The sequence below is a fragment of the Coregonus lavaretus genome, assembly GCF_964263955.1.
Source record: "Coregonus lavaretus genome assembly, chromosome: 22".
NCBI classification, from domain to species: domain Eukaryota; kingdom Metazoa; phylum Chordata; class Actinopteri; order Salmoniformes; family Salmonidae; genus Coregonus; species Coregonus lavaretus.
In genome coordinates, this window is record NC_140009.1 from 28,549,413 (window position 1) to 28,577,080 (window position 27,668).

A 27,668-nucleotide genomic window follows, 5' to 3' on the forward strand; every position below is an offset into this window, starting at 1 on the left:
TCAGTTCTGCTGCAGGATTAGGTTTTCCAGCTCATCTGCAGAGCGGAGCAGGAAGGCGGCAGACTCTCGATACCCGGCGATGAGCTGCCGCACCGCTGTGACCTCAGGGGGGCTGAGCTGAGCCGAGGCTCCTCCCCCGCCTCCACCCTGGCCACCGTGACTGTTAGAACTGGAGGAAGAGGAGGAGGTGGGAGCCACAGACTTCATACTGAGATCAGTGGGACCTGGAGAGAGAAATTATAGTGTACTGTAAGTGTGATTCCCCATACAGTAAAGAAAGCACAAGGTTATTGATATACAGAGGGCCTATAGAAAATGTAACATTATTGATATGCAATTCAGGCAATCATTAATCACACTAATATAGATACAGGCACATACAAACACACATGGACAAACACATTCCCATTGACTCTAGGTCTAGGAATATAGGAATAGTGTAAAAGGTAATTACCATTGGTCTGTGTGGTGGCACCGGTGGTCGGCAGGTTGTTGCTGATTGCCCCGTAACTGTGGAAGCTGTAGTTGAGGCCTCCGTTGGTGCCGTTGGTGTAGACTGGGTCCTGGATCTGGGACTGGGAGTAGGCTGAGGCAGCCAGGGAGAAGCCTGAGGGGACCCCTGAGGCTGGGTCCCTGGAGCCGTTCTTATCAACAGTAGCAGGTTCCTCCTAGAGGAGTAGTTACAATAGTTATGACACTGTACTTACATGAAGAACAACATAGTAATAAGAACATGTAAAGTATTAGCAAGATATACAGTATATTCATATACTGTAGCTACTTACAGATGTTATCTTAATTTGATCACTCTGTTGTCGCACAGAGAATTAGCAAATTGTAGTGTATTCAACGTTTAAAAAGGCTTCTAAAGTTTGTAATGTCCACTTTAAAATGTCAGCCTTTATGCATTGTAACAACAAAAAAATATCAACCCCTACAAAAATATCCATTAATAATCCACATAATAATTCACATTTCCTGTTGCTGCAGGATTATATTGCTGCTGTGAGAAACTGGTCAAATTAAGATAGAACATCTGTACTGTACATACTGCTAGTGATGTTACCAACTTTTCTGTAAATATTCCAGAAGAACATGCTCTTTATCTACTGTCATGGATAAACAAACACACAAATGAACACACTCTAAAATAACATTCATGAACAAATACACACTTGCTGTGAACACACACACACTCACAGGGTCTTGATAGACATCTAGTCGCATCCTCTTGGCAGCGTTGCGTGTCTCACTTTCACAAGCAGCAGCAAGAATGTTCTCTGCCATGGCAGAGGTGAGGTGGGGGGGTGTGGGCCGTGTCTGACAGCACAGACAAAACAGAGACAGTGTTAAAGGTGTACATTATAACATTCATGTGCGAGTGAATTTTGTGAATATTTATGCATGTTCATGAAACATGTACATTGGCAGATAAAAAAGCATAGCTTTCTACAAATCCTGGCCGTCCTAGTCTCTAAAAACAATCAGGATACGGAGGGGAACAGTGCCTACCTCAAAACCAACCTTCTTCAAACGGCGGCAGGACTTGAGGTAGGTGCGGATGCGCTTGCGTGAGCGCTCCTGGAACTCAGGGAACTGTCGGCTGCATGACTCAATGATGGCCTGGATTTTCTCCTTGGGCTGCTTGGAGATGGGCACCATGCGGTCCAGGTTCTCATCCACAAACAGACGAACAAACATCTGAGAAGGTAGAGATACAGGGGGAAGGGAGGAGAGCGAGGAGGTTGGGGTGTAGAGGGGAGGAGAGGGGGAAGAGGGGGTTTAGAAGGGAGACAAGAGAGGATGGGGGGTGTAGAGGGTAGAGAGAGGATGGGGGTGTAGAGTAGGGGGAAGTAGGAGGGGGAGGTGTTAACAGGGAAAAAAAGAGCCAAAGCAGAAAGGGAGAGTAGTCAGGGCAGTGGAGCATGAAATAGGGTGCAAAGAAAGAGAGAGGGGATGAATAGGGGGGAGAGAGGAGAGAAGATATAGTGAATACCATAGACATATTAAAATGAACAGGATAATGGTCTTCTCCAAGGTTGAAGCATGCCATTTTACATTTTAACTCTGACATTCATATTATTTTGAAAACGAGCAAACATGACTTCTTTGTTGATATTTGGGTTGCATTGTCACGCCCTGACATTGAGATCTCTAGTTGGGTTGGTCAGGGTGTGAAATCTAATTTATATATTTCTATGTTGGCCGGGTGTGGTTCCCAATCAGAGGCAGCTGTCGTCGTTGTCTCTGATTGGGGATCATACTTAGGCAGCCATGTTGCCTACCTTAGTTGTGGGATCTTGCTTCTGTTTGGCTTGTTTGATATTTAGCCTCTTGAACTTCACGTTCTGTTGGATTTTGTTATTTTGTCGGTGTTTATTAAAATAAACGACTATGTACGCATACCACGCTGCACCTTGGTCCGGTCCTTTACACAACGAATGTGACAGAAGATCCCACTATCAACGGACCAAGCAGCGTGGCCAAGAGGAGCAGACACGCTGGACACAGGTGCGGAAAATATTCTGGACATGGGAGGAGATATTGGCCGGTAAGGGACCCTGGGCGAAGGAAGAGGCCCAGGCAAAAAAAAAAAATAACTGCGACTCAAAAGGTCCCAATCACGAAGGAAGCCCGAGAGGCAGCCCCAAGAAACATTTTTTGGGGGGCACACGTGGTGGTTGGCGGAGCAGCAGGAGGCCCTGGAAGGGCTGATTGTGGAGAGGGAGATAGCTATAGAAGAAGCCGCTATGATAGATGCCCTCCAAGACCTGCAGCTCAGTACTCTGAGAGAGGAGACCACCGCCTTACGGGAGCTGTTAGTTAAGAGGGAGCAGGAGCTCTCCCTTCAGAAGGAGGCGCTGCAGGAGGCCCACAGGGAGAAAAGTCAGTGGATGCACGGAGAGAGGAGCTGGCCAGGCAACAGGAGGAGCTGAGAGAGGAGTTAACCCTCCAGCAGCAGAGAGCTCGGTCCTTAGAGCAGAGGCTGGCGGAGCCAGGTTTAGCAGAGCCAACTCCCCGTACTCGCTTTGAGGAGCGTGTGACCGTGCAGGCACCAGGCTATGCGCCGGCTTTACGCACTGTGCCGCCAGTGTGCCTTCACAGACCGGTACGGCTCGTGCCTGCTCCTCGCACCAAACCAGTGGTGCGTGTCTCCAGCCCGGTGCGCCCCGTACAAGCTCCTCGCACCAAACCAGTGGTGCGTGTCTCCAGCCCGGTGCGCCCCGTACAAGCTCCTCGCACCAAACCAGTGGTGCGTGTCTCCAGCCCGGTAGGGCCTGTGCCCGCTCCTCGCACCAGACCAGTGGTGCGTGTCCCCAACCCGGTACAGCCCGTGCCTGCTCCTCGCACCAAACCAGTGGTACATGTCCACAGCCCAGTGCGTCCTGTGCCAGCGCCCCACACTGGCACGAAGCCTCCAGTGAGGATCCATGGCACGAAGCCTCCAGTGATGATCCATGGCACGAAGCCTCCAGTGATGATCCATGGCACAAAGCCTCCAGTGATGATCCATGGCACGAAGCCTCCAGTGATGATCCATGGCCCGAAGCCTCCAGTGATGATCCATGTCACGAAGCCTCCAGTGATGATCCATGGCACGAAGCCTCCAGTGATGATCCATGGCACGAAGCCTCCTGTGATGGTCCATGGCCTGGAGCATCCTGCGACGGTCTGCAGTCCAGAGCCTCCAGCGACGGTCTGCAGTCCAGAGAGTCCAGCTCCGGTCAGCTGCTCCACTCCAGTGCCAGAGCAGTCCACTCCACCGGTGCCAAGTCCAGCTCCGGTCAGCTGCTCGACTCCAGTGCCAGAGCAGTCCGCTCCACCGGTGCCCAGTCCAGCTCCGGTCAGTTGCTTCACTCCAGTGCCAGAGCAGTCCGCTCCACCGGTGCCTAGTCCAGCTCCGGTTATCTGCTCCCTACCAGAGACGGGGCAGTCCGCTTCACCGGTACCCAGTCCAGGGGGGGGGGTACTGTCACGCCCTGACATTGAGATCTCTAGTTGGGTTGGTCAGGGTGTGAAATCTAATTTATATATTTCTATGTTGGCCGGGTGTGGTTCCCAATCAGAGGCAGCTGTCCGTCGTTGTCTCTGATTGGGGATCATACTTAGGCAGCCATGTTGCCTACCTTAGTTGTGGGATCTTGCTTCTGTTTGGCTTGTTTGATGTTTAGCCTCTTGAACTTCATGTTCTGTTGGATTTTATTATTTTGTCGGTGTTTATTAAAATAAATGACTATGTACGCTTACCACGCTGCACCTTGGTCCGATCCTTTACACATCGAACATTACATGCATAAAAACCAACTGCGTTGCATAAAGACTAACTGCGTTGCATAAAGGCCAATTGCTAAGTAATATAACCCTTGAAGTCTATATTTAGAAGTGACAGTTGAGATGGGAACCTTACATTGAAGGCTTTCAGCCTCTCTGGGTCCATTCCCTCTGCATCAGTGATCTTGTCACTGTCATCATGGTCGTCGTGATCGTCATCATCATCATCAATGATCTGAGCACGCCCAGAGGTCAAGTCCTCAGCGCTCATGCTCAGTTCAGTCTTCACTGAGTCATAGCTTCCGGAGCTGTACTGAGGAGACTAAATACAAACACGCACACGCACACACACACAGACACACACACACACCATTCTTAAAGCAACAGTTGAGGACACAAAGGAATGTTCAAGTTCACTATCAAAATGCCCTATTCAAATACCCTTGCTATCCTTACCTTGTTGCCGTAGTCTGGTTTCCCGGGGCACTTCCTGGTGGAGTCAGTTGGGTAGGGCATCCCAACAGGGCTCCCCACAGGCAGCAGTCTGTCGGTCAGATTGACTGGTTGCTGGTCCTCTGAGGAGGAAGAGGAGGAGGTGGTGGTGCTGAAGTCCAGGGGAGCACTCACCCCGTTCTCAGTCACCTCCCTGTACGGAGCCAATCCGTCTGGAGGGACACCGCCCACAACCATCGCCTCTGGAGGGGTCAGGGCTGGTAGACCGTGGCCACTGCCACTCTCAGAGGAGTCGTCATCTGTCAGAGAGAGTAGGAGAGAGAGAAAAGTGGAGATATGGAAACACTGATGTAAAATCCACCGATGGAAACACCACTGCCCCTATTCCCAGCAAGGCAAGGTGGTACAATGATTTACTAGATTATGCTTCACTCAAATTAGTCTCAACAAATCCAGAGATTACCATTCTTTTTTTTTTTTATCTCACCATTACAGCATTTTTGAATGAAAATGCAAACAGACAAATCCTGCCAATATAGTTTTTGCTAATGGTCCAAGCTAGGTTGGTGTGTTGAGAGGATGACTGTGTGGCTGTTGTTTTTAATGGAGTAAATGTGTGCATGTATTTGCTTCCTCAATAATTTCTCTCCTTAGCATTCACTCTATTTGTGTGTGTATGTGTTGGGGGAGGGGTTTACGTGCTATATGTTGTGTTTGTATAGGAAGAGGAGGGTATTGGGGTCAGTTGTCAAACTAATAGGGGGTGCTTTTGCAGTGGAGGCTTGAGTTATGATGGAGGTTTCAAAGGGTGGAAGAATGGAAGGATGGAAGGATGGAGATGAGGAGAGAGGAAGGGAGGAGGGGGAGAACATGATGGGATGGTGGGGAAGGACGTGATGGGGGAAGAGGTGAAGGGGGGGAAACAGACCCTCACAGGCTGGCATGTGAAGTACGAGGGAGCAGTACTGATGTGTGACAATAACACTGTTGGGGGTATGCTGTTAAACCAAAAAGAGAGCTGATTTCTACCACTCCAACCATCGCCTTTTCCCTGAGGCGGGGGGGGGGCATCAAAGTCTCCCTTTCCACCATTCAAATCTAAAAGGCCCCACTCACAGGGATTTCCATTGTTGTGCTGAGCCTTTGAGGCCTCATATGGCTTTTTTCTATTGTGTTGACTACTTAGAATCCAGCCAGTGCAAAATCTCTGACTTTTTTAAAATACACTATTCAGTACAAACTGGTAACCATAGTGTCTAGTTATTTATAGTGGATGTCCACTTTCCCTTCATGAGGTAGTCATGGATGGAGGTGGGGGTGGGTGGATGCCCTTAGGCATTAGGGATGAAGGTTGGGTTGGGGTAGTGAAACACTCCACATGAAGGGGGATTTGGTTGGATAAGTACATTAATAACAGCACAGGCTGCTCCCTATCCTATACTATGAGTTTATGCCCCCCACACCTGCTTAATGTACATACCAACTCCAACTCAACCAATGAGTGTAAGCAGGAACATACTATACACAAACACAAAAAGGCCGGCAGCTTACCGTCCTCTTCTTTGAGTGCGGTCTGTGGGCTGTGTACACTCTCTCCATTGGGGGGACTGAGCTCAGGGACAAGGGGACGCTCAGCAGAGACCCACGTGGGCTCAGCCATATCCATGTCCTCACTGCTCACCGAACTGTCATCCTGAGGAGAGAGCGAGACATAGAAAGAGGAAGATTGAGACACTTATCAAGCTACGATTTCGTCCCTGAGGAGAAGTCTAGGAAAACGGCTGCTGAAGAGAGCAGTAGACTGCAGGAAGTAAATCACTCTCACTCAGGAGGATGTAGGCTAGATCTAAAAGCTTCCCCTTTCCCACTTTTCATTTAAGCTAGCATTCAGGACGTGTTAAACACACATAATAACAGTAAATTATCAAAAATGGAAATGGAAAGCACACTCAATCCTAGTTTAGGCAATGCCATTTTCTCCTGACACTGCCAACACCACTGTGGAACTCTGACAGCAGAAGGGTAAGAAAGAGGGAGAAAATCTCCCTATTAAATAATGTGTCTTGAAGCGCTGCTATTTTTAACTGTGGAAAGTAGAAACCCCAAACATGTTCACTCTAACGGAACACAGACAGGAGTAGCCTAGCGGTTAAGAGTATTGGGCCAATAACCGAAAGTTTGCTGGTTCTAATCTCTGAGCCGGCAAGGGGGAAAAATCTGCCGTTCTGCCCTGACTTTGGTAAATAATCTACCTACAAGGAGGCCTGGCCTATACGCACTGTAAACTCCAAGGCATTTTTAACTTAAATACTTCTAGTAAGTTGTACTCAAAGTCAATGAAAAGTAATTGTTATGTAAAATGTTGTTCTTACGTTTTTTAAAGATATGATAACAAATTAACTTTTTTCCCAGCATGCTCTACTGCAGGTAGATTTTTTGAATTTGGTTTTAATATCTGTGTTTTTCCATGTATATTGAGTGATTGATTGATTAAATGTTATGCTACACAAAGATACATCTTTTTTTTCTAAACTAATCCAATCATTGAATTTTTGCACCTGCTAATGAAATGGTTGTTCCAGTTTAAATGGCTTAGGTAGTTTCCTTCCACTGTTATTAACCCTGGCAGTCATCATGAATGCAGGTTGCGGGTGAATACAAATGCAAACTGTTGGATAGCCTAACGCTGGCTGGATTCCAATAGGAATTACACATTACTTTGCAAGCCAGCATAATGTGATTTACAGTTAGGGTTGCAAAATTCTGGTCAATTTCCCAGGTTTTCCAGAAATCCTGGTTGGAAGATTACTGGATTTTTGGGGGGGAACCTTTGTGGAGTTAAGACAAACACTACTTGCAGGCCTGATATGGCCTGTAAACTATGAGTTTCAGGCCACTGTATAAGGCCTTATAATATATGTAATGGTTCAATAATAATGATAATATTCACCTACAGACACAGGACTGAAATTGAACAAATTCAACAACCATGTCTCTGTCACTAACAAATACAGTCATGGGTGGTAACTCTACAATTCAATCGAAAAGGCAAGGCACACTGGGAAATTATAAGCGGCGTGGCTTACAGGGGGGCGTTCAATTTAAGTATACCTTACAAAAAAAATATGAAGGTAGTACTGCTCACTTCAGCTATTTAAGTTTCTTAACGTAATTGTTTTAGGTAATCGGTTTCCTCCAAATGTTTGAGTAGCCAAAATGTATCTGGTTTTACAGTGTGCATGACAAAATAACATCTACTGCTCTTGCCAGGCCAGGGGTGTTGCAGATGGGGTTAGCTTATGTATTAATACACTGGCTAATACCGTGCATATATCATGAATGTATGAGAACACAGTTGGCAGAGCCCCAAATACAGAACAGTACAGTAAGAAACAAGCACAAACTGATATCCTCCTGAAGAAACACAACGCACTCCTCTGAGTGTTCTGTAGAGGACTGAGGCACTTACTGAAGGCTCTATTAGGTACCAAGTGATGCATGGTGTAATAAAGAGAGAGAGAGGGGAGGAGAGATAGAGAGGGGAGGAGAGAGAGAGGGGAGAGAGATAGAGAGGGGAGGAGAGATAGAGAGGGGAGGAGAGATAGAGAGGGGGAGAGAGATAGAGAGGGGAGAGGGGAGGAGAGAGGGAGAGGGGAGGAGAGAGAGAGGGGAGGAGAGAGAGAGAGGTGAGGAGAGATATTGGAGAGAGATAGATTGAGAGAGGGGGAGAGAGATATATAGATTGAGAGAGGGGGAGAAATACATAATATGACATTTGAAATGTCTTTATTGTTTTGGAACTTGTGTGAGTGTAATGAACGAATTCAACAACCATGTCTCTGTCACTAACAAATACAGTCATGGGTAGTAACTCTACAATTATGAAAATGTATGCACTCACTGACTGTAAGTCGCTCTGGATAAGAGTGTCTGCTAAATGACTAAAATGTAAAAAATGTAAAAATGTAATATTTACTGTTTATTGTTAATTTCATGCCAATAAAGCCCCTTGAATTGAATTGAGAGAGGGAGAGAGAGAAGAGGAGAGAGGCAGAGACAGCTAGAAAGGGGTGAGTTGGAGAGTGATAACAGATGAGGGAGACCTGCAGCGGCCGGCAGAAACATGGGATGTAATTAAATAGACTACCCTATTCTGCTCTATGTTAACCACCCTCCCAAACTTCCAATAGTGTTTGGAACACCATGACCACCACATTAGAAGGCCCCTCTACAAGAACTCTCCACCACTCTTTCTGTTGCTGTTTTTTATTCTCTCTCTCTTTCTCTCTCTCTCGTACACATGCTCTGGCGCGATTCATTAATCTAGCCATTTACGCATGAATAAACTACATGCACAATCTCCGACCTGAAAGCTGTGAAAAGTGACATCATTGATGACATAGGCTACCATGTCCTGCTGCCACAATTTCATCTGGGCACGCAAAGGTGAGATTCATTCAAAACAGAACTGACTGTGAGCTGTATCACTGCAATATCTTTAAAATATACTATATATACAAAGGTACACATTAGAAAACCCTTTTGCAATTATGTTAGCGCAACTGAAAACTGTTGTGCTGATTAAAGAAGCAATAAAACTGGCCTTCTTGAGACTAGTTGAGTATCTGGAGCATCAGCAATTGTGAGTTCGATTAAAGGATCAAAATGGCCAGAAACAAATAACTTTCTTCTGAAATTCGTCAGTCTATTCTTGTTCTGAGCCATGCAAGAAATTGCCAAGAAACTGAAGATCTCGTACAACGCTGTGTACTACTCCCTTCACAGAACAGTGCAAACTGGCTCTAACCAGAATAGAAAGTGGGAGGCCCCAGTGCACAACTGAGCAAGAGGACAAATACAGTGTCTAGTTTGAGAAACAGACGCCTCACAGGTCCTCAACTGGCAGCTTCTTTAAATAGTATCCGCAAAACACCAGTCTCAACATCAACAGTGAAGAGGCGACTCCGGGATGCTGACCTTCTAGGCAGAGTTGCAAAGAAAAATCCATATCTCAGACTGGCTAATAAAAAGAAAAGATTAAGATGGGCAAATGAACACAGACACTGGACAGAGGAAGATTGGAAAAAAAAGTGTTATGGACAGACAAATCGAAGTTTGAAGTGTTCGGATCACAAAGAAGAACATTTGTGAGACGCAGACCAAATGAAAAGCTGGAGGAGTGCTTGATGCCATCTGTCAAGCATGGTGGAGGCAATGTGATGGTCTGGGGGTGCTTTGGTGGTGGTAAAGTGGGAGATTTGTACAGGGTAAAAGGGATCTTGAAGAAGGAAAGCTATCACTCCATTTTGTAACGTGGTCCTCTGTAGCTCAGCTGGTAGAGCACGGCGCTTGTAACGCCAAGGTAGTGGGTTCGATCCCCGGGACCACCCATACACAAAAATGTATGCACGCACGACTGTAAGTCGCTTTGGATAAAAGCGTCTGCTAAATGGCATATTATTATATTATTATTATTATGCCATAACCTGTGGACGGCGCTTGATTGGAGCCAATTTCCTCCAACAACAGGACAATGACCCAAAGCACAGCTCCAAACTATGCAATAACTATTTAGGGAAGAAGCAGTCAGCTGGTATTCTGTCTATAATGGAGTGGCCAGCACAGTCACCGGATCTCAACCCTATTGAGCTGTTGTGGGAGCAGCTTGACCGTATGGTACGTAAGAAGTGCCCATCAAGCCAATCCAACTTGTGGGAGGTGCTTCAGGAAGCATGGGGTGAAATCTCTTCAGATTACCTCAACAAATTGACAACTAGAATGCCAAAGGTCTGCAAGGCTGTAATTGCTGCAAATGGAGGATTCTTTGACGAAAGCAAAGTTTGAAGGACACAATTATTATTTCAATTAAAAATCATTATTTCTAACCTTGTCAATGACTACATTTCCTATTCATTTTGCTATATTTCCTATTCAAACTCATTTCATGTATGTTTTCATGGAAAACAAGGACATTTCTAAGTGACCCCAAACTTTTGAACGGTAGTGTTTATTTTAAATTTGAGATTCTTCAAATAGCCACCCTTTGCCTTGATGACAGCTTTGCACACTCTTGGCATTCTCTCAACCAGCTTCACCTGGAATGCTTTTCCAACAGTCTTGAAGTAGTTCCCAAATATGCTGAGCACTTGTTGGCTGCTTTTCCTTCACTCTGCCGTCCGACTCATCCCAAACCATCTCAATTGGGTTGAGGTCGGGTTTGTCGAGATCAGTGTGGAAGAACTTGATTGGCCTGCACAGAGCCCTGACCTCAATCCCATCGAACACCTTTTGGATGAATTGGAACGCCGACTGCAAGCCAGGCCTAATCGCCCAACATCAGTGCTCGACCTCAATAATGCGCTTGTGGCTGAATGGAAGCAAGGGGTGGGGACCAACTCCATATTAATGCCCATGATTTTGGAATGAGAAGTTTGACGAGCAGGTGTCCACATACTTTTGGTCATGTAGTGTATGTTCAGTGCGTAAAGGCATAATATCGCTTCTAGTTAATACAGAAGATGGGTCAAATTGTTGTCAATATTGTAAATAAAAGTGTGTAAAATACACGTAAGAAACATGGGTTTAAGCACGGTGAAAAGGGCTTAACTAGACAAGATCGTGGTGTTCACCTCAATAAAAAACAACGGATTGTATAATGACTGTCTTAGTCAAAAACTCCGTCCAGTGATTTCACTAAAATCCTACTGTGCGGGTGTGCGTTGAAGTCCAGTGTTGGAGGAGAATGAGGCAGAGCGTTGCCTCTGATGTCACTCTCACGATACAGTAGCCTACAGTGTCTTATAATCAAATCCTTTGTCTTTAGATTCTGATTGGTAAATCTGCTGCTGCCTCCCTTGCTTTGTTTAGTTAGTTTGTTGACTATAACTTTGTCCTCACCCCTCCATCTTTTTTTTATGGCACTTTATGTTATATTTCTAGTAGGTCTAGCTAGGACCTGTGCTGAATAGAAAGACAAAGAAGATAAACTGAGTCAATCTGGGCTTTTCTTTGCAATACACTGCAGTTGAGTGGGTCCTCGAGTTGAGAGGGTCCTCTGTAGCTCAGCTGGTAGAGCACGGCGCTGGTAACGCTAGTGGGTTCGATCCCCGGGACCACCCATACACAAAGAAATGTATGCACGCATGACTGTAAGTCGCTTTGGATAAAAGCATCTGCTAAATGGCATATTATTATATTATTATAAACCTATCTGTGTCTATCCTACTCGCAAAGTAATAGAAAGGTGTGGTTATGGAAATGTTACACCACCACCACACCACCCTATCTCTCTATATCTCTTCCCCCCTCTTCTCCCCCCCTCCCCCTCTCTCTCTCACACACACACACACACCACAGGAGGTTGGTGGAACCTTAATTGGGGAGAACGGGCTCGTGGTAATGGCTGGAGCGGAATAGATGGAATGGTATCAAATACATAAAACACATGATCTCCAGGTGTTTGATGCCATTCCATTTGCTCCGTTCCAGCCATTATTATGAGCCGTTCTCCACTCCCACACCCACACACTGTATGCCTTACTCGCTCATTGGCAGTCATGCACTGTAGTTTCATCTGTTTCAGGTAGGTGGCAGTCAGGGGCATGTTGTAGTCAATGAGGTCCGGGACCAAGGAGGTTGGTCGATCATTTTCTGTACAGAGAATAGAGATACATACATACAGTAAGATAATTTTCAAGACAAATAATCAAGTAAAGCAAGCTATGATCTGTTGTCTTCTGTACCATGAAACAGTCATGGCTCAAACCAAAAGAACACGCATTTAGAGCTTTTTGAGTACTCCCACTTACCCTTTGGGCTCTGCAACACCCCTACACTGTCTATTGATTTTCTTTGACCGGAATGTCCATTCTTCTGATCTGGTTCCTCTGATCTTAATCAGAATCAATCTCTGATTAAAAGGCAATTATGACAACCACGCTGTAACCTAAACAATGGGAAGCCCTCTGTTTTCCCCACCATGACCACTGGAGGGACCCCATGCTCCTTCTATTGGAACCTCTTGGGTCTTTGTTCCATCATTTGACTTAATGATGGCCTCCACCTTTAATTGCCCCTAAAAATGGCTGGTGAAACATTCACAGAGACCTACAACGATATATTTAAATGACAGATTGGACATTGCGTTGAGTGTGTGAAGCCCAATTAAATGTTTCATTACAGTAGCATTGCAATTCATAATTTTGACAAAGGTAGTAGGAAGGTGACATATGTTATAACAGTAACGTCTTTTAATGCATTAGAAGCCATTATTGCTATTCAGATAGATATAAAATTGAAAGGAGTCTTTCTTATCAAACAAGGCTATAATAACAGAATAAATATATACAGTCAATTAATAAACAGGAGCCAGTAGACTGACTTGGGAGTTAGTTACCTTTGAACTCTGCAGTGCTGGGATTGATGTGCATCCTCTTCTGACACTCTCCACAGTTCATTAGGAAGCGTGTCACTGCCTCCCTGGGCAGGAAGGCGTATGTCTCCGCTATCTATGCCATGGGAAAGGTCAGAGGACACAGGTCAGGGCAGGAGGAGAGGAGGCATGAACTGTTATTAAAGCCTGGGATCAGTGATTATGTTAATGCTGTGTTATCTGGGGTTGGCATGGTGAGGAAGGAATCCTCTCTCAATGCTCCAACAACTCTCTCTCTCTCTCTCTCTCTCTCTCTCTCTCTCTCTCTCTCTCTCTCTCTCTCTCTCTCTCTCTCTCTCTCTCTCTCTCTCTCTCTCTCTCTCTCTCTCTCTCTCTCTCTCTCTCTCTCTCTCTCTCTCTCTCTCTCTCTCTCTCACACACGTCTGCTGCTGATATCCTGACTGTTTGACTCAACCATCTACTTATTTCTGCTTTGATATCCCATGCTGGAGCTGGGGCCTTTTCTCCTCCTCTCTCTCTCAGGTTCAGCTGACTCATATATATTCCCCTCTCTCTCTCTCACGCTCTATCTCCCTTCTCTGTTTATCTCTGCTTCTCTGCCCCCACTGGCGTTTCCCTGCTAAACAAGGCGACCTTCACGTGACCATGGCGAGGCAGCAGGGATGCCCAGCTCACCCCCCTCTCCCCTCCCCCAAGGGCAGCATAGAGGGAAAGGCCGACCAGAGGAATCTGCACTTCCCAGAAGGCCAAGGTGACAGCTCCATATTATACCCATGCCCCAATGGCGCTCAGTGCCTTCTCAAAAGGGTACGTGCTATGAGATGTGACAGGACCTCTCTACAGGGCAGGGGCGAGAGGAGAGAGAGGGAAATGGCCCTGGTCCCCAGGGGGTTTAACAGCCATGCTCCCCAAAACACTGTCTCACAACACAGACAAAGACCCCCCAGCTGCAGACACAGACTTGGCACCTCAGACCTCACTAGATCCTGAATACACTGGGTGAATACACTAGGACTGGGTTGAATACAGTTGCACCATAGAACAATATAATCTATGAATGCATGATGTGGTTTATCTATGGACTATACTTTTGTCTTCTGTTGATGATGCATGGTTGCCTTAGTAACTACTGATGCTATGAATAAGAAATAGCCAGTCTATAAAATGTATATTTTATGTGGCAGTTTCTAAGAGAATTGGAAGATGCTTAAGTACAGACTATAGGATGCCTATTGATTATAGTTGTTTTTCGATTGCTAACAAGCATTGTTCAATATTGCGGATACATGCGCAAAACTCTAAATACAGTTATCACAACACCACTCTATGTGGCAACCTGTGGATCATTTGTCATTGCTTTGACACAAAATGCATTCAATGACAACATCTTTCAAATTACATATTTACCAACAAAACTCTATGTATCTACAGACCATTTTGCAAATGTTAAGATACCCTTATCAAAACTGTTAAACTCAAGTTCAAAATCGACTAAAAATTGAATTAGACTGCAATTTTTTACATTGCTACAGTAAAACCAAAATATAAATTATAAAATAAAAAATAAAATAATAATAATAACTCTTAATTATTCATAGCTGATTTTCATTCTACATTACGTAACAGAAGACCTACCAAGGTGTTTTCCATTTTTCTGTCATTACCATCTCTACAAAAGGGGACATCTTTGGAATATATTTTACATAAACATGGACCCAGCCAGGGATCGTATAGTGGCTTACAGAGGTGGAAGAGTTGCCGGGAGAGGCAGAGGATTACGGATCCGTGGTGGAAGACGACTGAGGGGAAGACCCAGAGTTGTAGTGTCAGATGAGATTAGGGCTACAATCATTGATCATGTTGTCAATCATGGTCTATCAATGAGAGATGCTGGTCTCAGAGTGCAGCCAAATTTGCAACGCTCAACTGTGTCATCTATTATAAGAACCTTCCAGCAAACTAACAGGTAAGATATGCATTCTGCATGGGCATCTAACTGTACTGAATATTACTGTAGAGTAGTAAATCGTAATTGTATTTCTGTTTTAGGACCCAACGGTTACCAAATGGACGGGGGAGAGGTAGGATTTTCTCTGCTCAACAGGAAGCTGTAATTGATGTCATTAGCAACAATGCCATAAAACTCAGAGAAATTCAAGAGAGAGTGTTGGCAGACAATAATACATTTCAAAATGTTGAAAGTGTAAGCACGACAACCATTGCTAGAGTCTTGACAAAGCATCATATCAGCATGAAGTAGGTGTACACTGTTCCCTTTGAGAGGAACTCTGATCGTGTCAAGGAACTCCGGTACCAATATGTCCAGGTAAGATGTCTATATCCTGTAATACAGTACTGTTTTTACTGTAAACAAAACCCACCAGAGCACTGCACACTCAGCAGTGATTTCAGTTACAGTATACTGTAATGTAAACTACTGTTATAGAATGACTGTTATGTTGCCCTGTGGATTTACAATATTTTAGAGTGTCATGTTCGTCTTTGTGGATGAAGCTGGTTTTAACATGGCCAAAATACACCGACGTGGAAGGAATGTGATTGGGAAAAGAGCAACAGTGAATGTCCCGGGCCAGAGGGGTGCCAACATCACAATGTGTGCCGCAATATCCTCTGAAGGATTGCTGTTACATAAATCACTAATTGGCCCATACAACACAGAGCGCCTCATTTAATTCATGGATGACCTCTATGGAAGGCTTTTGCCAGGTGAAGAAAGAGGGCAAGTCAGAAGAAATATGGAAACCTGGGTGATTGTATGGGACAATGTGGCATTTCACCACTCCCATGCAGTCACAGAGTGGTTTGCAGCCCATCCCGGGATGGTGTCACTTTTCCTCTCCCTTCCTCAACCCAATAGAATAATTATTTTCCTTATGGAGGTGGAAAGTTTATGACCACCATCCACATGATCAAATGTCACTCTTGGATGCAATGAATGCAGGATGCCTGGAATTTGCTGCAGAAGATTGCCAGGGATGGATCAGGCATGCAAAGAGATTATTTCCCAGGTGTATTGTGCGAGAGGCCATACAGTGTGATGTGGATGAGAACTTGTGGCCCAATGCAGCAGACAGGGTTGACTAGCATTGTTATATATCTGTTTCATTTGGACAATATGCTATGCATATTCATAGTGTGTATACCCTTTTTGTTTGTTTAACAGTACTGGATTTTTTATTTTTTTTGTATTTTGGAATTACTCTGCAAAAAGCAAAATACAGTAATTTGCAGAAATACAGTAAATTGTATTGAAGCATATTGCAGCCTTTTTGCTTTATTTCTTTACATATCTTGCAGGACATTCTATACAGTACAGGTTTGCCACTCTTCTTTTGTAAAAATGACTGTTGGTTAATCTAGAAAAATATGATATTAAAGACAAATTGACACATTTTCAAGTGGTAGTTGTTTTTAGAGTTTTGTAGGTCATGATACTATGAATGACAAAGTGTGCATGTCGTGAGAGACCGTTAGCTTTCATTTGGTAGAAAGATTTGCTTTTGAGACATGTAGGATGTGCATTGCCAAGTTGCATGTTGTTTTGATAACTGTATTTAGAATTTTGCACATGTATCTGCAGTATTGAACAATGCTTGTTAGCAATAAAAAAAACTGTCATTGATTGTTTCTGTTGGCTAGGTGCCAGTTTTACCGCTTTGTAGGTCTTCTTCTGGCCAGCGTGTTTAGGTGCTCTACCAGGTTCGGCACCCATCTCCACATGCATGGCATAGATGATGTCGAAGAAATCCTCCACCACTGCCACCCTCTTCAGGGACAAGCTGTCCTGGGCCGAGCCTGCATCTGCACACTGGAAGACAGAGAGGGAAACATTCAGTACCCTGCCTGAGAAGACTAAGGCCTGTGTGTGTGTGTGTGTGTGTGTGTGTGTGTGTGTGTGTGTGTGTGTGTGTGTGGTGTGTGTGTGTGTGTGTGTGTGTGTGTGTGTGTGCAAAGTGCGTGCAAAGTGCGTGCGTGCATGCATGCGCATGTGTGTGTGTTTCAGTTCTCTGATCACTGAAACATAACAGTCATGAAAATCTGAAAATATCTGAACCCCTGAGGCTATTGGCTGATACAGGGCTCGTAGTGTGAATGTTAACAAGATGATTTTCTTATTCCAGCATTGAGAACAGTGATGATGATTCAGCAGAGCAATATGGATCAGCACATAGGAGGGAAGAATATAGAGCAGCTCAGGCAGGGTCCAGGACAAATAACCACAGGGTCAGCTCTACTGAGATGTCCAGTGCTACTGTCTGTGTCTAAGTATCTCCCTGCTCTACAGGCTGGGTGCCTGTCTGTGTCTAAGTATCTCCCTGCTCTACAGGCTGGGTGCCTGTCTGTGTCTAAGTATCTCCCTGCTCTACAGGCTGGGTGCCTGTCTGTGTCTAAGTATCTCCCTGCTCTACAGGCTGGGTGCCTGTCTGTGTCTAAGTATCTCCCTCCTCTACAGGCTGGGTGCCTGTCTGTGTCTAAGTATCTCCCTGCTCTACAGGCTGGGTGCCTGTCTGTGTCTAAGTATCTCCCTGCTCTACAGGCTGGGTGCCTGTCTGTGTCTAAGTATCTCCCTGCTCTACAGGCTGGGTGCCTGTCTGTGTCTAAGTATCTCCCTGCTCTACAGGCTGGGTGCCTGTCTGTGTCTGGGGCTAGCCTAACAGAGTGTTTCCTGACAGATGTCACTGGCTCTGGCCGCTGCTTCTGGCTCTGGGTATCATCACACCCACTGGCCAGAGCACTGCAGGGGCTGGGGCTGAGGCTAGTGTACTGCGGTGGGCCCCGATCCATCTTGTGTTTAGAGAATTAGCTGCCAGATTAGCTTCCCCTCAGCAGAGCTTCTTCATCCCTGCAGAGTCAGTCTCTCTCTCTGAGATTGCTCCACTGCAGAGAGAGAGAGAGAGAGAGAGAGAGAGAGAGAGAGAGAGAGAGAGAGAGAGAGAGAGAGAGAGAGAGAGAGAGAGAGAGAGAGAGAGAGAGAGAGAGAGAGAGAGAGAGAGAGAGAGAGAGAGAGAGAGAGAGAGAGAGAGAGAGAGAGAGAGAGAGAGAGAGAGAGATAGCTGCGGCTTCATTTAATGTCACCACCAGCACCACCTCATCCCTGCAGTCACTGTTTAAAAATAACACCACCAGTCCTGTACTGTACCAGCTCCTCCTACAGCCAACCCCCAGCAGCCACCCTGCTTCCAGTGCCGCTGACCCCGTCACCATAGAAACGGCCACAATCTCTCTCTTGGGCAGGTGTGCAGGGCAGAGGGTCATGTGACACTCGGTTGGAACTCACATCGCTACAACGGCCTTGTTGCTTAATAGCCTACTTACCACATGGGCTTTCTTTCTTCCATCGGGTCACCACTGGGCCTTCTCTCTCTTTCTCCCTCAAGTTCTTTCTTTTCCTTGTTACATTTGTCTCTATTCTATATTACTTTGTTTTTCCCCTCTTGTGGTGGTCTTTATTTCATCTGGTGTATCACTTCCTCAAGAAATGACTTTTATGTAAACAAATATGTGAACTGAGGTTTATGTACAGGAATAAAAACATACGGGGGATTGGAAGTGATGCAGACAATTACATTGATGGAAGTTACAATCTATCTGCAATATTAAAGCTGATCTACCCCCTAAAAAAAATATATATATAAACAAATAGGATAAAAAGTTATGCCTGACATCACTGAGGAATCTCACTCTTTTTATTATACAATATATTATTTTTCTCTCCTCTGACATTTTGATCCTGCTCCTGCTACCTGACATTTCTTTCGCTCTGTGTCCTTCTCTACCTCCCTCCATTCCTCTGTCCCGTTCGTTATTTCTTCCCCATTCTCCCTGCTCCTGCTCTCCCAAGTGCAAGGTAATGATCGTTGCCATGGCAACTAAAACCAGCTCACAGAGCGGGTTTGTTTTAATCCGGCCCGTCTCCTTTCTCTCTGTAGCCACTCTCCCTCCCTGTCAGCATGTTCTTGATGTAATAGCCTAATGATAATGAAATAATAATACTAACAATCCTAATCATCATCACTCCTGTAAGGTATCATTTTCCTGATGACATCATCATTATTCAGGACAAAAATAGTGAACAGGTCCATTATTTTCAGCATACTCAAAATAGGATCCAACCCGGGACACTCTTGTACTGCACTTACCCAGACATCTACCAGTGTTAGATCTGCCATTGTCCTCTAACACTACAACATACTGTATATCTCACTAACCAAGATTTATATTGCTGTTATTGCCTCCTATGCGTCTGTGGTACAGCAGACAAGACTCCATCACCCTTGGCAGGAATCAACCCAGACTCAATCCAGCCATCCATTTTGCCAAAAGATTTACCCTTAGAACAGCGTTTTCCAAACTCCGTCCTGCGCCCGAGGTTTTGGTTTTTGCCCTAGCACTGCACAGCTTGATGATGAGTTGGTGGCCCATGACCGAGATTGGGAAACCCTGCATTAGAAGGGTTGCAGATTGCCAGTGAAGATAAACAGATAAACTCTTCACTTGCGACATATACACAACTCAAGGGGTAGTTTAACCATTAATGCACACACTGTGTGTGTGTGTGTGTGTGTGTGTGTGTGTGTGTGTGTGTGTGTGTGTGTGTGTGTGTGTGTGTGTGTGTGTGTGTGTGTGTGTGTGTGTGTGTGTGTGTGTGAGTGTGTGTGTGTGCTTGCGTGTGGGTGTTGGTGTGTCTGTCTGTGTGTGTGTGTGTGTGCGCACCCTCATGTTTATATGTTTAAATGCTCTATCTGTTTATTCAGCATAGTCCACAAGGTGTACGTTGCGTAGCTGGAGAAGACCAGCTGTTGAATGGTAAATATGTGGTCTCATCAGCATCACAGTGTTTTACAGAAGGAGGGAGACCTAATCACCATCACCACATAAACCTATCAACACTCAACGCCAACTGTCTCTCTTCCTTTTCCTCTCGCTCTCTCCTTCTTCCCCTTTCTCCTTTTTTCCATCTTTCTAATCCCATAGGACTGCTCTCCCGAGCCACAGCACACAGCACCCCCCCCCCCCATCACCTCCTCTCTCTATCTCTCTCTCTCTCTCTCCCTGTCCCGCTCCAAACAGCTCTGTTGCTAGGAGACTGGAGGGGTTGAATCGGCCCAGCCGCCCCCACCCCCCCACCCCCCTGGCAGTCACACACACTAGCAGAGAGAGAGTCGCTGAGGGGAAAGGAGAGAGCGGAGGAGAGGAGCGGTCCTGCACACAGACGGTTCGGGGGGGCTGGAGGCAGCTGGGTCACACAGACAGGCCAGTAGAGAAAGGAAGGGAGGAAACCACAGCAAACATTTCAAATGGAAAAGGCAATTTATCCTCAATGGAGGAGGGAGAGCAAACACTGCAAAGCTCCACAGCCATTAAAACATATACAGGATTTACAGTTGTATGTTTTCACAAATACTGCCGGTAGCAATACTACAGATACAGTATAGCTCTGTGTAAATAAACTAGAAACAATATTATGTATAATAGACTACACTACACAAGAAGAGAGCTGTAAACATACGCAGTTGGTTATGGGTGGTGGTGGCAGGTAGACGGTGCCCCAAAGAAAGAGGGACAGTGTGGGAAAGAAAGAGGGACAGTGGGGGTAAAGGATGGCTGTGTCAACATCACTCATTACTCAGATTATCTCATTGCAGATGTAATGACAGGTCACCTTTTAAAGTCCCATCTCCCCCTTGTAAACCCATCAGCAAGGTAATGGATGTATAAATGGGAAAGCCCTGGTGTCCTCATTAGGGAGGGGGGTAGGAGGGGGGTACAGCGGTGAGGACATACAGCTGTGTCCTGCAATGCAGGACATTTAGAATGTGTAGTGTATTTGAGTTTAAAAAGGCTTCTGAGGTTTGTAATTTCCACTTTGACATTTCAGAGTTGATTTTCCCTTACAAAAAATAAACCCCCAAAAAATGTCCATTAATTATAATGCACATAATAATTCACATTTCCTGATGCTGCAGGATTATTTTCCTGATGTAGCAAACTGGCTCAAATTAAGATCCTACATCTGTATAAAACATAATCTCCTTGCCCCTCTTTTTAAAACCTCTCCTCTTTCTGCCAGCCTCCCTCCTTTATTTCCCCCCTTTCTCTTTTCTTCTCCCCGTTCCTTTGCTCAATCTCCCTCAGTTCATAAAACCCCTTCATTAAATCCACATTAGGTCTGCCGTGCTCTCCCCCCATGTCCCCTTCCCTGCCTCCCCCTCTCGCTCTCTCTCTCTCGCTCTCTTTCTCTGTCTCTCTCTCTCCCATGATGATCATTAAATGATAGAGCGTGTGACAGTCCCAATAACCCATCCAGGCCCTGACAGAGCCCATCCTTCTGTTGATGTTCCAGTCACCACCCCCAAACAGAACATCCTGATGTACTACACATACGTTCTGCAATCTGGGCCTTTTATCATCTTTGTATTATTACTACATAATTACTACATATTTTCTATTTCTGTTACACTGTTCGGGTTTGTTAAACATTGGTCCTGCTACAGCATAAAACAATTATAGTAGCAGAGTGTAGTAGTAAGATTTAACACTGAGGCATAAGGCTGTGTGTGTGTGTGTGTGTGTGTGTGTGTGTGTGTGTGTGTGTGTGTGTGTGTGTGTGTGTGTGTGTGTGTGTGTGTGTGTGTGTGTGTGTGTGTGTGTGTGTGTGTGTGTGTGTGTGTGTGTGTGTATATGTGTGTGTGTGTGTGTGTGTGTGCTGAGATCTGGAGCAGAGCTCAGACTCTCCCACACAGGGGGGAGCCCCCAGGCCAGTTAAAAATGGTGTTAATGTATCCTCCTATGGGAGCAAAGAACTGTCTCTCCATGGCAACAGAGAGGGTGCTGAGGGGAGGAAAAACAGAGCAGCGTGATCAACGACACCCTCTTTGTACGGACACACACACAGTAACATACACATTTTCACTCTCTCACACAAAAACACACACACACTCACATAAGAACACACTCCGATATCAAACTCTGTGCACAGCTTATTAGAGATTCATTACAAATATATTACCAAAAGGCTAGGAACACATTGGCTTAAAATATGTAGGCCTACCGAATCCCCTTGTCCTATAAGAGGCCTCATTCACAAAAATAAGTGGTTGCATCGTCTCTCTCGGTGTGTAATGAGTCTATGTGTGTCATCTACATCCAAAGCAGAGAAGCCTTGCACATAATTTATTTGAAGGAGCACTGAGGGCCAAATGCAATATCTTTAATTCTCTGTAAAATAAACTGTATAGGGATCAAATTAAGGAGGCACTGGAGGCAAATTAAGGAGGCACTCCCATATGGCCAAAGCACTAAAATAACCACAGCACACAATCAATCCCAAAAAAGTAGGTGAATTGGAGACTTGGTTTGAGAGAGGCCTTGTTGCTGAAAAATCAACATTAAAACAGTACAATATATCCCCTTGTCCTTTTTATATTAAGGTAAATTCTCCCCAATCTTGCCAGGTTGAGAGTAAAGAGCAAAGTTGTGGCTTTTGTTAAGGTATTTAGCATTTGCTGTAGGCCTAATACCTATGTACAGTCATAATAAACCAACACATAGAGACTGAATAGGAGGGGGGAAAGATTGGCTAGATTATGCTGGAGTTGTGCCATGCAAAACTGTTAGCATTAATGCAAATGTTGTTGAATGAAAGGAGCACTATTCTTTTGACTCTGTGCCCTGTTAACAGAGGGGAGCTCTCAGGAGACGTGGAATAATTAATCGGAAAATAATGATGACGTTCCTACTCCATTTTGATGGCAGAACACAAACATTTGGTACTTCATCTTCATTCCCTGTCTGCCTCAGAGGGGACATACTCAACTACTCCCACACCTCTCACCCTTTTCTTTCTGTTGTCTTTCATCAAGTTACAATAATACATTCACTGGGTTACAGTTCTCCCAGAGATAAAGGTTCATAGAGCATTGTAGATGTCAATTAACCCTTTGTACCCTTTATGACAGCACTTCCTGCAACATCTTACACATGGAGTCCCATGCCTGAGGCTGTGCTCTGTGTGTGGTGAGAAAGTCCTACCAAATCCAGATTGTGAATGAGGGATAGAGGTATTTAAAGGTTTCTGTTGGCATGGCAACAAAAAGCAACCGCTCTCATCCGCTAACATTTTTCTGTGCCATATTCAGAGCAACAAGAGAGAAATGAACACAACATTCCTATTTGAAATGGAGGGCACACCTATAGCTCAATGAATGATTGTGTGCAAACCAGATTAGTGTTAGACTGTATTATATATGGTGGCAGAGTATCTATCGGTGTGCAATAAATCTCTGCTAATAATAATGTAAAACTAAAAATGACAGGCCGATATGAATGAATGAATCTAGTAATGGTAACGTGTGAATGTACCACTACAGTGGGCATGTCTGCAGTAGTGTATGAATGCAGAACATCTCACCGTGCCGTGGTCTATCAATTGTTATATTCTCCTCCTCCTCTCTGTCTGGGCTCTAATCAGGACATAATGAGTGCGAAAGCTGGTTGCATCCCCACACTGAGGCCTGCTGGATTCTCTAAGCACTGCTCAGGCTCTCAGACATACAGAAGAAGAGCGAGAGAAAGGACTGGGGGATATAGACAGAGAGAGAGAGAGTGTGCAAGGGAAAGAAAGAGAGAAATTCCAAACAATCCCATCAGCTGGCTGAAATGTAGTCTGCACTAGGCCCGTGCTACAAAACTCTTTAAAACCACTATTCCCTATAGTCAGTATCTGTCTCTTTGCTTCCACTACTGGACTATCCTGTATAACTCTCTCTGTGTTTACACCAACTGAAAAAAGGTTCCTGTCTGCCCATCAACCACTATCCATGCCATCCTCGCCCCCACCCCCAATCAACCTCCCCCTCATTTAGCCCCTCTGCCTGCACCCTCAGTGAAACTTGGCACACCCCAGGAGCAGCTGCAGAGGGGCCTCCAACGCCACACTCTGGAAACACGCCCCCCACCACACAGGAGGGGCACTGAGGGCATTGGGCGTTGTGGTTTGGTACTCTCTCTCTCTGTGTGTGTGTGTGTGTGTGTGTGTGTGTGTGTGTGTGTGTGTGTGTGTGTGTGTGTGTGTGTGTGTGTGTGTGTGTGTGTGTGTGAGAGAGAGAGAGAGAGAGAGAGAACAGGTTTATGAGTACACTGTAAATGAAAACTGTAATTTATACAGCAAATGTAGGTATTATCAACAGTATAAAAAAAAAATCTGAAACATTTTACTGCAGCCTACTGTAAATGATAGTGCATTGTGGGAACATTGATGTATTTCGATTGGTACTGTAACTCCTATGTGGTTCTTATGCCCTATCAAATTTAAAATGTATAGGGGACATATTGGAGTGGCGACTAGTCTTAAACCTTAAATGGTTAAGCATTTTGCCATGTCCTTTTGGACAGATGACGGTAGCATTTACTTTTTTACAGGATAATACAATCAATTTTACGGTATTGTACTATGTGTGATTACACAGTACTTGCTTTGTAATATTAAATACAGAATTTGATTTGCCACTGAGCTGCATGTAAATTACTGTCAAATTCATGGTAACCCCTTTACAGTGTACCCAATCTCTGTATCTGGTACGCATTTATTTGGGTGGCACATGGTATAGGCCTGAAGCAGACAGTGAGAGAATGAAGAAGAGAGAGAGAGAGATCTGAGGACTGATAGCACATGACCATTAAATCGACTGATACACTATCTACCACTCAGCAAGGGAACAGTCAAGGATGACATACCACTGGCTGACAGACCAGAGAACACACACAAAAACCACCTCCACACTCACATTGATACACATGGACCTTTCTTGCATCTAATTGCACCTCGACTTCACTATTTGACTTTCTACTTCCCACTTTAATTAATGATGAAATGACTGCCTTGTGTTTGCTTTTGTTGTTCTGTTTGTTGTCTAGTTTTGCACAAGTGGGGGTTGGACATGAGGGAGTCCCCTGCTGTATCCCATCAATAACTAGAGGTACATCATTTTCAGGAATACTCTCCTTTTATCTAGTAGAACTAGAAATCACATATAGGCCTCTATAACATCATTTGCATACTATTCTCAGGCATGCATGGTAGAAGTAGAAAACAGTGTCCTGTCCAGGCGCTAACCTTTTATTACTGTAGATCAAGTTACTGTAAATTGACAAACTTGGCCCTCACAGAGTGACATCAGCCATTTCTGGGTTTGTGCCTTGGACATAAATCTGTGTCAAAACAAAAGGTTTTCGCACCCACAAGCAATGTAAGATTGATAAAGTGTTGAAAACTGAGACATTTCAGAACTATAATATGACATAATGAAATGTAAAGTGTAGATTGATCCCTGTGCGTAATAAATGTTGTTGGTCGGAAATCTATCACATCATCCATTACAAACACAAAAGAAAAAGGCTATTTAACACTCCATCATCCAAGATACAAAAAAGAAAGAAAAACTAAAGTAAATCTCCAACTCTTGATGCACCTGCCAAGAGTATGTATCATGAAAAACTATCTAGCCTATAGGACCAGGTGGAGTTACGTATTTAAGCCGAAAAATAAAGGCTATACATTAACACAGGTAAGACACCTGAGGAAGGATCGATCGAATAATCCACACCTCAATCGAATAATCCACACCTCAGCGGTGCTGAAATTCCAAACTGTTCTTGTAATTTTAGTATTTTGTTCACACTAATCTTGAGGGTCCTTGGAGAGCTTGTCCCAACACCATGGTGGGGGTTGGTGTGATTCCCTGAAGGCATAATTTAAAATGGTGTCTGTCTCAACTGGCACTGTACAAACACACACACACAACCTCTATCCTGTGCCTATAAAGGGTGTATTCTTAACCTTTGGTCAATCAGCCTAGATAATCAATGTATCAGATAGGATATTCATCCATCTACATTTCCAACCCCAAGTAGCCTATAGCCTACCTAAATACATTTTACAATTTCACCTCAGATTACCACATGATTAACAAAATTCAAATACATTTAGGCTATATTGCACGAGATTATCATATGGTGAAATCATTCAAATGTAAATTCTAAGCAGCAGTGGTTTTAACTTTGATAGAGGGAGGATGGCGCTATATGCTTCTGCTGGATAGCCTTCTCTTTTGTTCCCACCGGAGACCCTCAGAGGGACCAAATACGCACGGTGCTCTCATGTCAAACACAGTACAAATGCAATATATCACTTTTATTTATTTGTAAGCATACATCAAAATCGAACGTTTTATGAATGGGGATAAATGTACTAAGGGGGATAAGTCATAAAAAGACATGCAAGTGTAGGGACTATGCAGGTATGGTTGGTTACCAGAGCAACGAGTGCCTGTGGACCGTTCCGCATCTATCCTGCACTGGGCAGTGTAAAGTGGTGGGGTGCACACATAACTACGCGGATTGCACCGTGGATAGTTTTGCTTTTCATAGCATGTGCACGTAAGTTATTATATTATTGTCAATATAAATGACTGTTTGTCAATTAGTACAAGACATTAAAACGAAAAGATAATGTGTGGTGGTGCGCAATTAGCCCTCCCCATGGAAAACCGGATGGATTTTGTGGATTTATGCTATAGGCCTATTATACGAGGTAAAGAGGAACATGATCAATTATTTTGATAATCTATAAACCCTGACCTCCCCCTTCCATACAATGTCCTCCTCTAAGGGACACACCAAGCATCCCGGCATCCCCACAATTTGGCCACAACGCTGGCACCCAATGTATGCGCGCACACTCAATTGTCCTACATGTCAGGAGTCTGGACCAGACATACTTTTTATCATTATGTTGTGAATGGGCTATTAACTCATAAATACTGCTTAGTAGCATAGCGTTCCGTTGACAGGACATTAACGGAGTCATTTGCCAGACGACCACAGAATGATATCCCACACTGGCGATTTTGCTTCTATAGGCACCGGCGTTGCTATGGCAGCTGGGGATGGGAGTATGACTGCTCTGTTGAAAGGATGAGAGTCGGACAAACCGACCTTTCTGTGAATAGGTTAGGGTGAAGGGGGAAAGCAAAACACTGAAAAGTTGTAATCAAATAGGTTATGACAGGTGCATGTGGTTGTGGTGAAATCAAATAGGTTTCATTGATGATAACGGGCCGTCTCATGCGCGCACACACACACATACACACTTTACCGTTGACTTGGCATACACACACACACACTTTACCGTTGACTTGACTGGGACATATAGGACGGGCTTCCCTGATGCTCCTTTCTTGTGCTCTCCCAGAATGTTGCTCCCGACCTGAAACCCTTTCGACTTCACCCAAAATTTGAATTTGGCATTGATGTGGCTATTGTCGACATACATGCCGTCCGACTCTTCGTTTTGCAACAGTGTCTGCATGATTTTGTTGTATTTTCGCCGGGTGACGGTCTTTGTTTTACCCGAGTCCCCATATGTCCGGAGGCACCAGTCCTGAAATTCACTGAACATCTCCGCTTCTAAAACGACGGGACTCCGGCTCCTTTTCGTTACATCCGTGCATGATGATTTTTTTGTTGCCAT

General features: G+C 44.7%; 1 protein-coding gene across 1 annotated transcript; it reads right to left on the reverse strand.

The window, feature by feature from the left end:
• LOC311150011 (nucleolar protein 4-like) lies at positions 1-27,668 on the reverse strand (the record flags this gene model as incomplete). The annotated part of the gene is made up of 11 exons (XM_084187252.1): positions 1-224; positions 455-668; positions 1,201-1,320; positions 1,513-1,701; positions 4,409-4,594; positions 4,729-5,024; positions 6,277-6,418; positions 12,266-12,375; positions 13,121-13,232; positions 16,791-16,946; positions 27,327-27,668. The coding sequence occupies 11 exons, from the start codon at positions 27,666-27,668 to the stop codon at positions 1-3; spliced, it is 2,091 nt and encodes a 696-aa protein (XP_084043378.1).